The following is a 19,370-nucleotide window of genomic DNA, read 5'->3' as shown; positions in this document are numbered from 1 at the left end:
TGGTCATGACCTGTGGCAGCCTGACTGATATAGCTGGTGTAGAAGTGTGTGTGAGATGGGTAGATGCCGTTCCTCCCCTCCTCCTTCAGGCTTTTTTCTCCTCAGTGCAGCTCTGTACTACAGGTGGTAAAAGAATTGCATGTATTTCTGACTTTTTAAAGCAATTTATTTGCAGTGTGGAGTTGGGCCAATCCAGTTTCAATAATTTTTATTAAAGGATTTTGAAATATGTAGTCATATTAATGACATTTGAAATGCTTAATATTACAGTATAAGTATGATATCTGACATACAAAAAACAGAATGATGTAGTTATATATTACTTGGTTCGTTCATAATAGAGATATTTGTTAGGACTATAAGTTATTTTCAGACCTGGTACATTGAATATTTAACCCTATATACTCCAGATTTTTAAATTAGGTAATTATGACATCAGAACTCGTACCTTGTACCTGTTATTGATAGAATAGATCATGAGTTTAACCTGGCTATCTGAAAAATGGGGGAGTGATACCACCCTACAGAGATTTCAGATAGTCCATAGTTCTGATTGGTAGAGAGAAGGTAGGTATGGTACATAGTTCTAAAGTGAACAATGTCAGAATTAATATCTGGAGGATTATAGTCAGAACAGTCAATGTTGACTTCAATAAGAGTTGGGCCAATCCAAATCAGCAGTAGTTGTAGTTAATTGGCCCAATCTAATGCTGTATACAGTTTGCAACAAATATTTTCATCAAATTTAATAAATTGGCAACTTATTGATCACCTCCACTTTTGGCAAGCATTGTTTTGGCTCACTTATTTATTTTATTTTTAACTCCCATCTGAATAAGAAGCAAGTTTCTAACTGAATCTGCAGATAGGACTGTGGCAGTCACTGAATTGGTCCAGGTATACAGGAAGTGTCTGCTCTGTGCAACATGGTATTTACTCATACTCTGTCCAGGAAATGTGTGGGCGTTCTGTATTCTAAACAGAATACTGCTGCCATGGTTACAGAGAAGCACAATTTGAGTTTACCCTCAGTTTTAGAACTTTATAACTGGTTACATTTCATTGTTTATAGCAGTTTTTAATGAAAATGGAACATGTCCGACAAGACCTTGACCAGATATGTTACGTGGGCAAGCGCCTCTACATGCAGAAGCACAGCAGTACTACGCTTGTGCACAGCGTGGAGCACGGACGCAAACTTCTAGGGGGTCCCAGGCAGTGGCAGAGGTCTTGAGGAGGACACGGAGGCTGGTTTCACACGAGAAACCAGTTTTAGCATCGCACCAGCAAAAACAGGTCTTCAGGAAACACTGCGCTATTGCGCGGTTTTCCGTGTCTGGCCACAGGACAAGCAGGAAATGACGCGCACTTGCCGTCACTTCCTGCTCCGGGTATGCAGAAGCGTATTGTTTAAATACACTTTCGCGCATGCATGCCGCGATGTCGCATCAGAATTTTCTTTTTTAAATCCATGTGTCGCCATACACTAACAACGCAGATCGCCGCAAGTCGATGCATTGTTAACATAGTTCTTGACATGCGGGGAAACCGTCACTTCCGTCGCACCGTAACGTTGCAGTATGAAAGTCTCCATAGACTTTCATTGCACAGTGGTGGGGTGTGGTAAAAATACCTCAACGCCTCGGTGTGAAAGGGCCCAGAAGGTCTCTGGAGGATCCAGAGGCTTCACTCGTCAAAGGTAAGTATCTCATTTTTTATCCTTAGGTTTGCCTCAGGCTTGCTTTAATTAGCAATGCATAATGTTTTGTGCGTTGCCTGTCTACTTTTTGCAATTTAATTGATAGGAATAAAGTTTAGAGTCATTTAAATACATTTTTCTGAAGAAAAAAAAAAAATTCATACTGAATATTAACATCAGTCTTGAAAGAGGACGTATGAGGGAAAAGGAGGGACAGAGGGATTTGGTTCCCAAAGAGGGACTGTCCGTCTGAAAGAGGGTCAGTTGGGAGCTATGATTGACCAGTGGGTCTGGAGTGGCATGGCAGGCAGATGGAAATGTGGCATGAAGCAGGAGGGGAGGGTTATAACTTGGCATTGCTTGGTTTTCGAACCAGGAAGTCCAGCCAAAAGCTGGGGCTCAGGAGAGCATTGCTAGTGATAGCAGGCCCTGCTGGCTTTACAGTAGACACCCAGGGCTGGTTCTAGCTACAGTGGTGCCCCAGCAAAGTTAACCCTGCTGTTAGGACACTCCCCCAACAGATCTGTCCCCCTCTTTCCTAATAACATGCGCAGAGGAGAGTCGCCCCTCTCCTCAGGTAGTACAGAGCCACAGACTGACAGACAGGTGACAGGTAAGACACTACTCTGCCAAAGACTCTGCAGGGGCCCCAGGGAGCAACAGTTAATGTTGGCGGATGACCTGAGGGGGGGGGGGGGGGGATTCTGGCAGCAAGCTCAGGGCCCTGGGGCAATTGCCCATGTTGCCCCTACGGTAGCACTAACCCTGTAGACACCATTGCCACCTGTTTATTGTGATGCCACCTTTCTTCGTATTACTTAAAACGAAATTGTCAAGTATGTTTAGTTTCCAGGAAAAGGTCTATACATAGGGTCATCCACGTGGAGATGTGGAGTCCCTGTGGTGAAATTCATGCATCCTGTATCCGTGGTATGCAAAACACAGCAGTGGCCAGGACAAACGTGGCTGCACCCTTTAGCACACAAGCTTTTAAAATGTGTTATAATACTTCATGAATGATATATTGTGCACTGGCATAAGAGCAACCCTGCCCTCAGGGAATTTGTATTACATAGTTTTTTTCAGCGGTTGAAAAAGGAATCATTCAAGCATAATTAAGAATGTAATGCAGAGAGCAGTGATGTGCAGTAATCCATACTATCCAGACACCGCTCATCTCTCAGATATACCTACATATATATATATATATATATATATATGTATGTCCAAAGCAAAGTCATGTGATAGTACTAAAATAAAATAGCTTTGCTGTATATATTTTTGTGTTATAAAAGATATTTCATCACTGCTAAAAGTGTCTGCTTGGATTACAATGAGGTGGGGCAATGCCAGTCGCTTTTATTGGCCTGGAACCCACTAGGAATCCTTGCAGTGCTTTAAAATCACTGCAGTGCTGTGTGCCTTGATTCCTAGAGCAATTGCACCTGAGTTTCCCAGCGATTAGAAATGCTGTGCAGTAAACTGTACAGCGCTTCCGATTAGCGATTCGTGGTGGTTGTTTTTTTTTTTTTCCCAATAAACTTTATTATACTTACCAGGTGTCTGGCTTCCATCCGTAGCCCCACCCCCTAAAGGAAGCATTCATAACTTCCTCTCTATGACGAATCAGAAAAGTGCCTTTGACCTCTTCTGCTGGGGGGCGGGGCTACGGACAAAAGCTGAAAATATGGACACCTGGTAAGTATAAATATCTTTAATTAATTTTTCAATTGCTCTCCAGGTAGGCCTGAACGATTTTAGGAAAAAATTGAATTGAGCGATTTCTGTCCAAAATTACGATTTCGATTCGATTCACAATTTCCTTCAAATCAAGCTTTGTTCCCCCCCTTTGTGCCTGTCTGTTCCCCCTCTGTCCCCCTGTCTCTCATTGTGCCCCCTTTGCCTCTTCATGCCTCCTCTGGGTCTCTCTCTTGCCTCCTTTGTGTCTGTGCCCACTCTGTTTCTCTCTGTGCCCCCTCTGTGTCTCTCTGTGCCCCCTCTGTGTTTCCTGCGTCTCTCTCTGTCCCCACGCTGTCTTTCTCCGTGCCTCCTCTGTCACCCAAGTTGCATCAGTTCTGGACATAGCTTCAAGCACGAGTCCAGCATTGCCCGTCTATCCACTTTGCCTCCTGCAGGCTCTATTGCATGGCATACTTCCTGTATATCATGTGACATACAGGAACCCAAAGTTTTGCCAAGCACAAGAGGCGGCAGAGGGCGATAGAGAATGGAAGGTATGTGCAACGCTGCGGGCACTGGGTCTCTGGGAAAGTTTGAAGGCGCTTCTTCAAACTTCCTTATGTGGAAATGACGTGATCGCGATATTCGCCGCTTTCACGATTCTGAAATTGTGATCTTGGTGATCGCGATTTAGATTTAAATTCGATTTATCTTTCAGGCCTATCTCCAGGTATAAAATCTTGACTTTAATTGGCGCAGCGTTACCCTGCAGCAAAACAGGGTAACGCAACGCACCAGTGTGAAAGGGGCCGCAATGTTGATTGACCAATTAATGACCGGATGGTTTTTGTATTCTATGAAGAGATTGTGTTAGGTAAGCTCTATTACTTGGAAGTGATATCATTGGCAAATCAAAATTGGATGTGTGTACAAGCCTTTAGCAGTGATTTTCTGCTTGATGTTTCCTGACTTCCCAGCTAAGGTTTTGCAATCAGAGCCCCTTTTATCCGAGCAGCGGTTTCCAGAGAACACTGTGCTGCACACACAGCTCTATAGACAGTGCCTAGAGTCAGGAAGGAATGAGTAATGCATATACATGGCAATGCCTTCCTGACACACCCAAACCTCATGTGCAGCAATACCATATGTGTAACCTGACGAGAGGCAAAGAAGGGATGAAACTAGACAGCTATAATTTCCAGCGACTGGACACCTGATGTTCACAGCTCTCTCTGTGGGCCCCCTGATTATATTTATTACTGTGTGAGGAATTCATCCTCACACAGCTAACAGCTTTCTGTGTGCCTCATACACATCTGATGTTTCCCTACCGCTCCATGTGCTACAAGTGTTAGAACGCTTACAGCACAATTCTCAGAAATGTTCCATCTTGGCTCAGATAGTGTGCAAAGGGAGGTATAAAACATTTTCTGCAGTAGCTGTGAGTTTTTTCGTTCTTTTTTTTTTCCACTAACTAAATGTAAACGCATGTTTTGCTTAAAGTGTACCAGAGACAAAGCATATTCAAAGTTTTATATATACCTGGGGCTTCCTCCAGCCCCATCCGCACAGATCGCCCCCGCGCCACTGTCCTCAGCCTTCTCCAGCTCCGCTACCGGGTCCCGTAACTTTGGCCGGTCTGAGCAAGCGCAGTGCTCTCTCTCCGGCGAAGAATAGTACTACGCAGATGCAGTACTATTCCCCACCAGAGGGAGCGCACCGCGGATGCGTCAAACTGCCCGTAATTGCCGAAGTTACGAACCTGGTACAGGCGATAGAGACGGCTGAGAACGGCGGCGTGGGAGCGATCCGTGCGGATGGGGCTGAAGGAAGCCGCAGGTATGTAGAAAACTTTGAATATGCTTTGTCTCTGGTTCTCTTTAACAGTTGTAATGGGTTTCTTTCCACATTGCAGCAAAACACAGAAATATTTGTATGTTGAAAATGGCCATACACCTGTCAATTATTTTTCATCGATATTCGGCCGACTAAATAATTTGATAGCTGATATCGGTCAATAGAAGATTTCGATTAGCAGCAGGTCAGGAGCGTATAGCTATCAGTGGCGATTTTGCAATGAGCAGTGTGCGGTGAAGGCAGTGAAGCTAAAGCCTCATCTACACTGTACAATTTTCCATCAGATATATGGATGGATCTATTAGATAGATCTAATAAGCAATTGCATCGTGTGTAGACGTCCAAATTGTTTCAGATCAATTTTGCGATAGATTTTGCTTTGCTAAGTATCCAAAATCTATTGCAAAATCTAACGCATTCTGATTGGACCAGTTGTAAATGATCTAATATATCTAATAGATCCGATCTGACAGAAAATTGTACCGTGTAGATGAGGCTTTATACTCACCTGTCCGCCACCGCCTGTCTTCTCTCCACTGCTGGACGTTCCTCCCTGTCTCTTCTCATCCAGGGTGCCTGTGTCACATCACAAACGCTAGAGGCTTCATAAGGTACATGCCATGCTGCCCTCTAGTGTTTGGCCTCTAGCATTTAATCACATAACACAGGTGCCCCGGGACAGAACAGACAGGGAGGAGAGCACGGCGGTGGAGAGAAGACACGTGGTTGGGCGAGGGACCAGAGGGGGGGGAGGGTCTCGGAGTACTGGCAGACTTGGGGTCCCGGCAGGCAGTGCACGCATGCTGAAATCAGTTAAAAATTTGATCAGATAATATTGGATGGTCATACCAATCAATGTATGGCCAGCTTTAGGGGTTTAATGACTATTGGCTTGATTCACTAAGACAAATAGAATGCCTTATAAGAGTTAACACGCCTTATCAGAGTAGCATAGCGAGTGCTACTAACTTATGCCTGCTAATTGGCAATGACGAAAGCTCCACTCGTCCTGCTCTGAGCCCCTATGGGTCCAATCACTTTGATTGGCCCAATAGGCTGCCTGTCACTTGACAGGAAACTTGACAGGCAGGCTATTGGGCCAATCAAAGTGCGGGGATAATGTCCTTTAAAGTGATTGGACCCGCAGGGGCTCAGGGCAGGGTGAGTGGAACTCTCGTCATTGCCAATTAACAGGCATAAGTTTGTAGTGCTCGCAATGCTACGCTGATAAGGCGCTTTAACTCTGATAAGACATGTTAACTCTGATAAGGCATGCTATTTGTCTTAGTGAATTAAGCCCTATCTGTCTTTGTTTGGAGACGTCCTCCCCATGTCCTGTTCTTGTGACCTCCATTGAGCTTTCTGGCTCCAACATGGACTGTTAGGACTGTCATAAACAAAATCCGGTAGGCACACAGTTTTTTAACGATTTCATGCTGAAATTGATTGAAAATCTGCATGCAGTGTGTGGAGGCAATTGAGCAGATAGATCCTGTCTGTGATCAGATAATGGGTAGGATGGTGGTGACCAATGTGTGTTCTATTCTAGTGTTTGAAATATAAATAAAAAAGAGAGATAATTGCTTACCTCCCCAGAAGATATAGACACCAGTTCAACTGGAAAAAATTTTTTATTCAGAAAGCTATCTGACAACACGTTTCATGGGTTATGGCCTGCTTCCTCAGATTATTATTTAGTATTTATATAGCGCCGTCATCTTCTGCAGCGCTGTACAGGGTATATTGTCTTGTCACTTAAATAGACACGGAAGCAAAAAAAACCCATTATGATATTATGAATTGGTTGTGTAGTACGGATAATTACTAGAACATTAGTAGCAAAAAAATATTCTCATATTTTTATTTTCAGTTATATAGTGATTTTTTATAACATCGCATAATTCTCTAATATTTGCAGTTAACACACTACTCTGCATTCTAAATGGTTTTACAGAGCAGGCCAGTGAACTTTTGAACTGTCCTCTGCAGAGAAAAAGAAAATACAGTGACTGACAGTTGAGATAACGAGCTTCAGAAGACACAGCTCTCTGCGACTTCGAATGTCATGGAGCTCAATGGCTCTTTTGCATAGATAACAACTGGTGTTTCTTAACTCTTCCTGTACTGGAAACAATATTAGACTTACTGTATGTCTCTGCTCCTAATGTTTTATATCTTAGCTGTACTACACATACAAATCATTATATCATATTGTTTTTTTTTCGCTTTCGTGTCTCTTTAACTGTCCTTCAGAGGAGCTCACAATCTAATCCCTATCATAGTCATATGTTTATGTATGTATTGTATAGTGTATGTATTGTAGTCTAGGGCCAATTTTGAGGGAAGCCAATTGACTTATCTATATGTTTTTTGGATGTGTGAGGAAATCGGAGTGCCTGGAGGAAACTCACACAGACACGGGAAGAACATACAAACTCCTTGCAGATGTTGACCAGGCTGGGATTTGAACTGGGGACCCAGCACTGCAAGGCGAGAGCACTAACCACTACACCACAAAATGCCTTGATAGCATATGGGATAGAGTGTAGGTGCCACTAATACTTAATAATTAAAGGCCCTCATCTAGACGGTTTCTAGGTGAAAAAACTGCCCAGCTGCTCGTGTGAATGTGGCCTCATTAGACTGCCATCCTTTACCAGGGATCTTCTACTGACATAGAAACACGTTCTGCCACTGCTGCATAAGACGAGAAAAACGATTGTGCCTGGGGTGCGCTTAAAGCGGGATTCTCAGCCATAATATCAAATTGCATTTTACACACTGCTCTATGTTTATTATGTAGTCTACATGCAGTCTGCATTGCACGCATTCCAATATAATCATAAATGTGTCGGCTGTAATGAATCTTATCTCAGTCAGCCTGGCTCTATTCTGGTACATTGCCAGGGAGAGGGAAGCTTGTTATCTCTCCTCCCACATTCCTGCTCCTCACTGATTGGCAGAGGGCAATTCAGTGTGACAAGAGGCTGAAAAGGGAAATATACCTCACCCCTCTGCAGAAGCTGCTGAAATACGATCTATGGAAAAGTATGGCTGTCCTGCTGCTTATAAATTGGAGGTTTGTTTTGCTTATTGCAGCCCTGAGATGGACAGGTCATGTAGGCTGAATTCAAATTGTATGCTGTTTTGAATTTAGCCAATCAGATCCACTTCTTCCCCATTTGGATTGGCAACACTCCTAGCTGCATATAATTTGTATGGAAGCAACCTGACTCTATCTGTCATTTGGAATTCCAGGTTATAGTCTAGTAACAAGAATGTGATGTTTGCTGTGGCCTCTCCTTATATTCTACAAGATTGCAGTAGAATCAGGCGTTTTGTATTTGATATAAAGCTGCTAGGTGTATTCTATAGACTGAGTGACCATTGTGCCCACAGCTCTGAGCTGCTTGTGCAAACACTACAAGCGGCTTTACAATAGTAGTGCTGTTCTCCTAGACCTGTGGGGGGCTCTATGGCAGAGCTTGTTCTGATCCCTGTGGATACAGGGTTGTTGTCATACGCAAGGCCAGATTTATACTTTTTCCGCCCCTAGGCCAAGTGTGTTAGGGCTCCCCTCCTAAGTGCAGAAGCACCCCCCCTCCTTACATTCCATGTGCAGCCCCCTCTTCCATGTGTAATGTGCATGTACTGCTGCCCCTCTCTTTCATATAAAGCTCTCTTGGACATCAGCTTCCCTTTTCATTTGATGACTGATCTTTCATATGTAGCAACTCCTATTTCATGTCCAGGTGCCCCCTTGTGCTGCAGCTGCCCATGGCCCAGCTCTTTGTGGCCTTTCCAGAAATCCAGCCCTAGACGCAATCACATAAAGGCCCAAAATCTAAGGGTGCTTTCACACATGACAGCATTCGTATGCAAACTGTGCTGTTGTGAGTTCATGGCACATCTAATGCAAGTCAATGGCATCACAGTTCACTTAACTTCCTGAGCGTTACGTCGCTCAGGAGGTTTTGCCAGTTAGTGTCCCCATGCATTATTAAAGTGATCCCATGCCGGTAAAACCTTTAGCTATCACAAGTTCCTGGCACCCCCCTATCCCCCGTTTATACATTACCCAGCCTGGATCCAGTGATCGGTGCAGACTCCCCACACAGCTCTGGTCTTCACTATGGGGAGGATCACACATCATGCTGTCATGCGCAAGCCTGATCCTCCCCATAGAGAGACCATAGCTGTGCGGGGAGGCTGCGCGATCGCTGGATCCTGGTTGGGTAATGTATTAATGGGGGGATCGCAAGCAATCGGGGGAGCTGGACACTTGTACTAGCTAGCCTAGTGCTAGCTAATTGTTTTACAGGCATGGGATCACATTAATTATGCATGGGGCCTCCTGAGGCGAGCAAGTGGCATGCCCGACACAGTGTGAGGCATACCGCAAAGGAGGTTAATTTTGCTTTAGCTGCATTTCTGAAGCACCTCAAACAGATCCTAAAGCCTTGTACACACGGTAGATGGTCCCCGGCATAGTTGGCTGTTGAGGGTCACCTCTGTGCAGAGTACCATGTTATCTACGACACGTCCGCTACTACAGACTCCCTCACATTGGATGTATCCCCCAAATGTAGAGTTTCATTTGTGAACTTTCACCTCATGCATATGGTCAATGAGAGACAAATGATTCCATCTTACATGCAAATTGATTACAGCTTGGAATTTGATTGGCCCTTTTCCAAGCAGCACACACTGTTTGCATGAACTTTTCACACAGGCCAATCTTATTATCATGTTATTGTCCATCTCTTTATGATGCTGCTTTTCCATCTATGCTGCTTATGACTTCAATTACTTTTTTCAGCATTGCCTTACATACAGCACTATTGTTAGATGTGTGTACAGGGGATGTAGGCTGATCATCTAAAAGTGTGAAAATTCTCAGATTTTCCCCCAGTTTGCCATTTTTAGCGATAACTTGGGTGGGTGACTAATCTCTTTCTCCATCTCTAGTCTGAGATTGGTTTTCCTTTTCCATATGCAGCGCGTTGTAACTTCCTGTGTTTAACATACTTGTCTGACTGTTCTGAACACGGTGGGTGGCTGTATGGAGAGAATGCATTATCTTTCCACTGCAATCACGTTGTATTTATGTGGAAACTTAAACTTAAAGCATAATGCTGGGCATACACGGCTCGATTCTGCCGCTCGATTCCCCGCTCGATTCTGCAGGTGATTCTCTTATCTTCCCCTCGCTTTTCTTATCTTTATCCATTGTGCTCAATCCGTAATCCAGCGGCGAAACGATTGGGCGGGAGATCAGAGATGTCGGAAATTATCTATCAAGCCATCTAAAATTCTAAATGACTCAGAATCGAGCCGTGTATTCCCAGCATTAGGCCAGAATTCACATTTGATTAAACAACACAATCCATTTGTCTCTATAGTGCATGGATTGACAGAAATCATTTTTGTACTTATTGTATATTCCCAAGATAATGGCCTCAATTCACTAAGATCCTGCTGGAGATAATAAGGCAAGAGAAAACTTACCACCACACAGTGGTGAGTTATCTTATCTCTTCATTCCTTAAGTTACCTCCTCTGTAGTTATTTTCACGCAGTTAACTACCGGTCTTTAACTCTGGAGTTATTTTAAGGATTGAAGAGTTTAAAGATTGAAGAGTTAACTTTAGGTTTGCCTGAGGTAAAATGTTTCCTGAATACGACATGCCTCATCACCATGGTGATAACTAGAGAAACGTTATTAAAGACAGGAGATAAGCTTAGTGAATTGAGGCCAATGACAGATAGGCATTCATGTAATAAAAGGTACCTGGAAAACAGGGCGCAGGGGATTTTATTACCGATTTTCTACTATTTAATTCCAATAGTAAAATATTGGTAATGGTTGCCGATATTATACTATGACACAACCTAACCCTACTCTCACACAGAACCCTCCTTCTACCGATGCCTAACCCCTAAAGGGACCCTGAGCAGTGATTAAAAAAATGAAATTGGGACTTACCTGGGGCTTCCTCTAGTAGGTGCTTGACTTTGGCAAAAGTCGCACATGCGCAGTACAGGGACCCGGCTGTCCATCACCTGTGGCGTCATCACACCCGTTGCCGTAAGGATCCTGCAGGTACGTGGTGAAATCTTACTTGTACCGTGCATAAGCAGGACTTTCACGGCGACGCATGATGACGCCACAGGCGATGGACTGCCGGGTCCCTGTACTGTGCATGCAGGACTTTTGCCAAAGTGAAGCACCTACTGCAGCCGCCAGCGAGACCACAGAGAGGACCCAGAGGACACCAAGGCTGGGGGAAGCCGCAGGTAAGTCCCAATTTCATTTTTAGTCACTGCTCAGGGTTCCTTCAACTCTCCCTCTACCAATGCCTAACTTTTAACCTTCCCTCTACTGATACATAACCTTTAACCTTCCCTCTACTGATACATACCCTTTAACCTTACCTCTACTGATACATAACCTTTAACCATATCTCTACTGATACATAACCTTTAACCTTCCCTCTCCTGATACATAACCTTTAACCTTCCCTCTACTGATGCATAACCTTTAACCTTCCCTCTACTGATACATAACCTTTAAAGAGACACTGAAGCGGAAAAAAATATATGATATAATGAATTGGTTGTGTACTATGAATAATTACTAGAAGATTAGCAGCAAAGAAAATATTCTCATATTTTTATTTTCAGGTATATAGTGTTTTTTCTAACATTGCATCACTCTATAATATGTCCAGATTACACAACACTCAGCATTCAAAATGAGTCTTTCAGAGCAGTCTGTGAAGTAATAAACTCTTCTCTGCTAGAGGAAAAGTAAACAGTTCAATTACAGTTCAGATAATAAAAGTCAGATAACAGCCCTCTCCATGACCAAGTTGGTCGGAGAGCTTAATAGTTTTTTTGCATAGAGATAACAACTGGAGTTTCTCAACTCTTCCTGCACTGGAAACAATTAGACTGATGTATCTGATCTTAATGTTTTTTTTCTTAGCTGTACTACACATACAAATCATAATATCATCATTTTTTTTTCGCTTCAGTGTCTCTTTAAAGGGATTCCGAGGAGTAATTAAAAACAAAATTGGAACTTACCTGGGGCTTTCTCCAGCCCACCCTAGGTTGGGAGGTCCCCCGGCGTCCTCTTGGCTCCTCTCCCGGTCCCTCAGCAGAAATCACGACTGGCGACACCCGGGCCGAGTGTCGGGCTTACACTTCCTGAACGATGACGCTCGTCGTCATCACACTGACCGATATGCGTCATCACGGCGTCCAGCGTGACACTACTGCGCATGCGCGGTTTTCTAACTATGCGCAGTAATGCCACATGCGCAGTAATGTCACACCGTGACAGTACGACGAGCGCCACCATTCAGGAAGTGTAAGCCCGACACTCGGCCCAGGTGTCGCCAGTCGTGATTTCTGCTGAGGGACGGGAGAGGAGCCAAGAGGACGCCGGGGGACCTCCCAACCTACGGTGGGCTGGAGAAAGCCCCAGGTAAGTTCCGATTTTGTTTTTAATTTCTCCTCAGAGTCCCTTTAAAGGACATCTGTAACCAGAGGGATATGGAGGGGGCCATATTTATTTCCTTTTAAACAATAGCCCTGCTGGTCTATTTGTCTGCAGTAGTGTCTGAATCACACCAGAAACAAGCATGCAGCTAATCTTGTCAGATCTGACAATGATGTCAGAATCGCCTGATCTGCTGGATGCTTGTTCAAGGTCTGTGGCTAAAAGTACTAGAGGCAGAGGATCAGCAGGATAGCCAGGCAACTGATATTGTTTAAGGCTAGGTTTCCATTTGTGCGGCGGCATGCGTCTTGCGAGACGCGATGCCGGCACAGGTGTTGCCTCTCGCAGCCGAATCCCTCAAGCCGTGATATGCGTGGCTATAGGATTCGGACAGCTACGCACAAAATTATGCTGCAGGGCCTCAGATTTTTCCTCGGCCACGAATTCGGATGGCTCTCATAGACTTCTATAGGCTGCTGAAATCCATCCGAATTCGTGGGCGGGGAATCGGCCTGGATTCGCAGCAGTGGAAACCCGGCCTAAAAGGAAATAAATATGGCTGCCCCGTATCCCTCTTGTTACAGTTGTCCTTTAACCCTCCCTCTACTGATACATAGCCCTTAACCATCCCGCTACCAATGCCTAATGCCTAACCCTCCCTCTACCCATGCTTTACCCTTTGGCAATTAATAGAAATTTGCATAGCAGGAAGTCTCAGGCACCTTCTTGCGTCAAATTTGTTAACTCAGCAGTGTAAATCATGGCTTTTATAATGGCGGCTCCTTTGCCCATTTTTTATTATCACAGTTGTTTATTTAGCAGTTGTTGAAAACAAGTAACAATGGCTCCTGTTCTGTGCAGCTGATTACTCATCTAGCCTTCTCTGATCCTCCTTGAGCTCACCCTGTTTGATGGGACTCTTTTCTTCTAAGAGGCCCCACTCCAGTCTGTAAACAAGCGTGGCCGCACTTTGCAGGTGCAATGATAGCTTGTGCAATCACACAGGGCCACTCGTACCCGAAATCCATGCATGAGCGGCTCCGTGCTACTACGCAGTGCGGCCAGGCTCTTACGCGGACCGAAGCACAGTGGAATAGGTTCAGAGTGTCCCAGCACTGGAACAGCGAGCTCAAGGGGGACCATGGAGTCCCTGTACAGAGGTAAGTATCCCTTTTTGAATTTTTGTGCTTCAGTAACTCTAAGATTATTGTCAGTTTTGAAAATAGCCAATATGGAATTTGAAGTCCGTATGGATTGAAATCTACGCCCTGGCAGGAATAACATGTCCCAAACAAGGTGTAGATCTCAATTAGCATGGTCCGGAAGTGGTTAATATGACTCCATCTCTAGGCTGAGAATGCACAACATCACTGCGGGTGCTTCTAGCTGTGTCAACGGTGGCACAGATAGAAGCAAGATGGAAACCAACATTTAGATGGAGGGCTAGGGAGCAGGCCTCCCCTCCCCCTGTACGAAAGTAAATGCTCGCTGTCCCCCTAAAAACACCCACCATACATACCTTCCTTAGGGCAAGGTTCGTTTGATTTATTATTTTTTTTAATGGATGTGGCCAATCAAAGTCAATATTAACCCTTGCGCATAAAGCTTGCACATAAGACACAGCAACAAACACTGTCAAATAAAATGGAGGACCTCTGTTCTCCAACAAGGCTGCAGCATTTTGTTTAACCTAGGAGCACCCAGGTACTCAGTTTACTTTAATGGGAAACATCCTGCTTGCTTGATTCATTTATTTTTATGTACATATACGACACAATCATTCACAGTATTCCTAACAGGAACTGGCAGATGACTACAGCCAGTGAATGGATTAGTGTAGGTTGTTGAAATTGAGTAACAAAGCCTCCAGCTCTGTGCAGTTGACTACTCCTGCAGCAAGGTGGGAATTTCTGGACAATCTCACAGTAACAGTACTCCTAACAGAGTACAAAGAGAGTACTGTTGCTAAGGTTACGAAAATCCTCAATAGATCTTAAGTAAATCTAAATATTTAGCTAGCTGAATGAAGGAAAGATAATGTATAATAACAGCAATGTATGCATGCAGTGAGATAAGCCTGTGCCTCTGTATTCCTGCAGGGGGCGTGTCTTGTGGTCCTGATCTGCTATGCCGCCTCACGTACTCCGGGATACCTGGGCGTCGCCATCACCGAACTCATCTTCAGCACTATCTTCTTTTTCCTCTTCGCACTCAGCATACACCAGCAGATTGCCTTCATTCACTGGGGCTGGACCGTAAGTACCGCTTACATTATTCTTTATTCTGTACATAAAGTCCAGTGCAATCCTATGCTAATTTTTTAGTTTGAGACAGAACCACTCTAAAGCCTCGTACACGTCAGGGCCGCGCTCCTCTTTTGTGGCGAGTGCGTCCGTGCAGTAGCAGCGCATGCGCAGTAGTGAACAAGCTGCTCTGGGTTACTGCGCATGCGTGGCTGCCCTGGTGCCAGAGGAGCGCAGCCCTGTTAAAATTGCTATCTGTGGTCCAGGCTAGGTGAGGGGAAACACCGCAGTATACAGAGGGAAGCCTCAATAGGAGCCGGAGGATTCCCTCTCTTTAGGTAAGTATCTGTTTTTGTACCTCAGCAGGGACCGTAAGTGTTGGCTTACTTTCAAAGGAATTCACAGCATGCTAATTAGCCACTACAGTAATTTATTCAGCAAATTGTTTTGTTGAGTTTTAAATGAAAACCCCAATTCCCTTCCCCCCCACCCCACCACCACCATTGTTAACACTCTGCCCATAATTTGTTGTGTGTACAGCAGCCGCTGCCCGCCTAGCGATCCCCCAGACAGATCAATTCAGCTGAGTGATGGCTGATAACTTTGTTCACCCTGCTCGCCCCGCCTGCCGTGTGATGTCACATCTGTGCTGCTCCATTGGCACTCTGCTCCCCTGCATTGCAACAGAATGTGTTGTGTTTAGACAGTCTTGGCCCAGTGATGTCAGGCGTCTACATCTAGCGTGTGTATGGGCCTTTACTCCATCCCGATTAAGCTCCCACCGTAAATCCCTTCTGCTGCAGCCATGAGATTCATATTAGACAAGATTTCTACTGAAATCTTGTCAGATATCTGAAGGTGTTGATCTTTTTCCAGACCTATCACTGTATGAATAGTGCGGTGTCAGTATAAAAATGTAACAAGGAAAAGGAGTAAGTAGCATACTGCAGAGAAAACCCAGAATACTACAGGATGGAAGATACACAGAAAAAAAAGAAGGGGGTGGGTGCTGTAGTGAAGTAAGAAGAGAGCTGTATAACCCATTGAAGAGGAAACCCACCCAACCAGCTTAGAGTGACACTCGGCAAACAAAGCATGCTGACTAGGTAGCATCAGAAAGGCTATATTTTGCTAACTTGCATATTACATTTCAACTCCAAAAGTTTTCCTAGGCCTGGGTAGGCATTCAGAGGAAGAGGGGAAGAGAGAGAGAGAGAGAGAGTGTGTGTGTGTGTGTGTGTGTGTAGTAGTGAATGTGTGTGTGTAGAAAGAGTGTGTGTGTGTCAAGAGTGTATAGTGTGTGTGTGTGTGTGTGTGTGTGTGTGTGTGCGTGTGTAGCGAGTGTGTAGAGGAGAGAGTGTGTGTGTGTGGAGGGAGAGTGAGTGTGTGTGTGTGGAGGGAGAGAGAGTGAGTGTGTGTGGAGGGTGAGAGAGAGAGTGAGTGTGTGTGGAGAGAGAGAGAGTGAGTGTGTGTGGAGGGAGAGAGAGAATGAGTGTGTGGAGGGAGAGTGAGTGTGTGTGGAGGGAGAGAGTGAGTGTGTGTGGAGGGAGAGAGTGAGTGTGTGTGGAGGGAGAGAGAGAGAGTGAGTGTGTGTGTAGAGAGAGAGAGTGAGTGTATGTGGAGGGAGAGAGGGAGTGTGTGTGGAGGGAGAGAGGGAGTGTGTGTGGAGGGAGAGAGTGAGTGTGTGTGGTGGGAGAGAGTGAGTGTGTGTGTAATGAGAGAGAGTGAGTGAAAGTGTGTGGATGGAGAGAGGAAGTGTGTGTGGAGGGAGATAGGGAGTTTGTGTGGAGGGAGAGAGAGAGAGAGTGAGTGTGTGTGGAGGGAGAGTGAGTGTGTGTGGAGGGAGAGTGAGTGTGTGTGGAGGGAGAGAGAGTGAGTGTGTGTGGAGGGAGAGAGAGAGTGGGTGTGTGTGTGTGTGGAGGGAGAGAGAGAGAGAGTGAGTGTGTGTGGAGGGAGAGAGAGTGTGTGTGGAGGGAGAGAGAGAGTGAGTGGTGTGTGGAGGGAGAGAGAGAGAGAGTGTGTGTGGAGGGAGAGAGAGAGAGTTAGTGTGTGTGGAGAGAGGGAGAGAGAGTGTGTGTGGAGGGAGAGAGAGAGTGAGTGTGTGTGGAGGGAGAGAGAGAGAGAGTGTGTGTGGAGGGAGATAGAGAGAGTTAGTGTGTGTGTGTGGAGGGAGGGAGAGAGAGTGTGTGTGGAGGCAGAAGAGAGAGAGTGTGTGTGGAGGGAGAGAGAGAGTGAGTGTGTGTGGAGGGAGAGAGAGTGAGTGTGTGTGGAGGGAGAGAGAGAGTGAGTGTGTGTGGAGAGGAGAGAGTGAGTGAGTGTGTGTGGAGGAGAGAGGGAGTGTGTGTGTAATGAGAGAGAGTGAGTGTGTGTGGAGAGGGAGAGAGAGAGAGTGAGTGAGTGTGTTTTCTCTGTGTAGCTGATCTGGGATAATTATTTTGTTGTCATAAACTGTTTGGCTTACAGCATGAGTCCCTTCTTTTGCTACTTCCTGTATACTGCAAATGTGTGATACAGATCTGTCTCTGTGTTACTCCCATTGCACTCTAAACAGGATGATGGCAAACACAATGGAGAATGGGCCCGATTCAATTCACTTTTTCTCCTACATTTTCTCCTAAAAGATAATTTTTCATCTTCTGTTTAAATAACTTTTTAGCACTCTGCAACTGAAAAAGTACCAAAAAGTAGGTGACAAAGTGCTGCCAAAATTATTCTCAGTAATTTCTTACTTGTGGATGGCTTAAAGGGGCACTATAGCGAAAAAATTGTAAAATTTAAAATATGTGCAAACATATACAAATAAGAAGTACATTTTTTTCCACAGTAAAATGAGCCATAAATTACTTTTCTTCTATAATGCTGTCACTTACAGTAGGCAGCAGATATCTGACAGAAGTGACAGGTTTTGGACTAGTCCATCTCTTCATAGGGGATTCTCAGCAAGGCTTTTATTCTTTATAAAGATATTCCCTAAAAAGGATTTAAACAATGATGCTGGCCAGCTTCCCTGCTCGCTACACAGTTTTTTGGCAGTTGGACAGAGCAACTGCCATTCACTAAGTGCTTTCGAAAATAAATATACCCCTGAGAATCCCCTATAAAGAGATGGACTAGTCCAAAACCTGTCACTTCTACCTACTGTAAGTGACAGCAACATAGGAGAAAAGTAATTTATGGCTCATTTTACTCTGGAAAAAATGTACTTCTTATTGGTATATGTTTGCACATATTTTAAATTTTACAGTTTTTAGCTGTAGTGCCCCTTTAACCAGCCGGGCGGTATGGACGAGCTCTGCTCGTCCAGTACCGCCGGAGGCTGCCGCTCAGGCCCTGCTGGGCCGATTTTCATCAAATAAAAAGCAGCACACGCAGCCGGCACTTTGCCAGCCGCGTGTGCTGCCTGATCGCCGCCGTAGCGGCGAAAGAGGGTCCCCCCAGCCGCCTGAGCCCTGCGCAGCCGGAACAAAAAGTTCCGGCCAGCGCTAAGGGCTGGATCGGAGGCGGCTGACGTCAGGACGTCGGCTGACGTCCATGACGTCACTCCGCTCGTCGCCATGGCGACGAGGTAAGCGAAACACGGAAGGCCGCCCACTTTCAGTTGGCTGCATGAAATAGTTTTTTTTTTTATTAAAAAAAAAAACCTCCCGCAGCCGCCCTGGCGATCTTAATAGAACGCCAGGGTGGTTAAAGGTCATTTTATTTATAAGGTGGGAAAACAACACTTAGGGGAAAACTAGGGAGAAAAAGTGAATTGGATCAGGCCCAATGGTTGATTCACTAACCTAATTAGCGCGAGGAACCTCCTGTTACTCTAGGGCGCCTTAATTGTCTTTGCGCGCTAGTGGCAGCATAGCGTGCATAATTAACCACTTCTGTACCAGGGGGTGGTTTTGCTGATTGGTGCTGCGTGGGCTCTCCAGCCCGCAGCACCGATCAGATAGCAGCCAGGGCGATCAGACTTCCCCCCCTTTTTCGCCCCACTAGGGGGATGTCCTGCTGGGGGGGTCTGTTCGCCGCCGGCTGCTTGCCCTTGAGGGGGGAGGCTCTTCAAAGCCCCCCTCCGCAGCGCTTCCTGGCCTCCTTCCCCCTTCCCTCCCTCTCCCTCCCCCTGTGAGCGGCGCAGGATGGAATTCCGTCCTGCGCCTGATAGGATAGGCTTCTGCCTATCAGATGCCGGCAATCCCCGGCCATTCAGAGGCCGGGGATCGCCGATCTCCGTCACGGCGCTGCTGCGCAGCAGCGCCGTATATATGTAAACACCGGGGAAGATCTTCCCCGTGTGTTTACATTTACCCTGCGAGCCGCGATCGGCGGCTCGCAGGGTGTTCACGGAGACACCCTCCGTGAACTGACATGGAACGGCCGCTCGTGAGCGGCCGTTTCC

At 45.5% G+C, this 19,370-nt stretch overlaps 1 protein-coding gene across 5 annotated transcripts in view; it reads left to right on the top strand.

Moving 5' to 3' along the window:
• Positions 1-19,370, top strand: part of PLP2 (proteolipid protein 2) — a 138,803-nt gene that overhangs the window by 78,725 nt on the left and 40,708 nt on the right. For all 5 annotated transcript variants that reach the window (XM_068248370.1, XM_068248371.1, XM_068248369.1 and 2 more), the window contains one exon: positions 14,843-14,998. In XM_068248370.1, the coding sequence (XP_068104471.1) occupies positions 14,843-14,998 (156 nt within the window). The remainder of the gene's footprint in view (positions 1-14,842; positions 14,999-19,370) is intronic.

Source organism: Hyperolius riggenbachi, chromosome 8, assembly GCF_040937935.1.
Source record: "Hyperolius riggenbachi isolate aHypRig1 chromosome 8, aHypRig1.pri, whole genome shotgun sequence".
Lineage (NCBI taxonomy): Eukaryota > Metazoa > Chordata > Amphibia > Anura > Hyperoliidae > Hyperolius > Hyperolius riggenbachi.
This window is presented reverse-complemented; position numbering and strand designations above follow the sequence as displayed.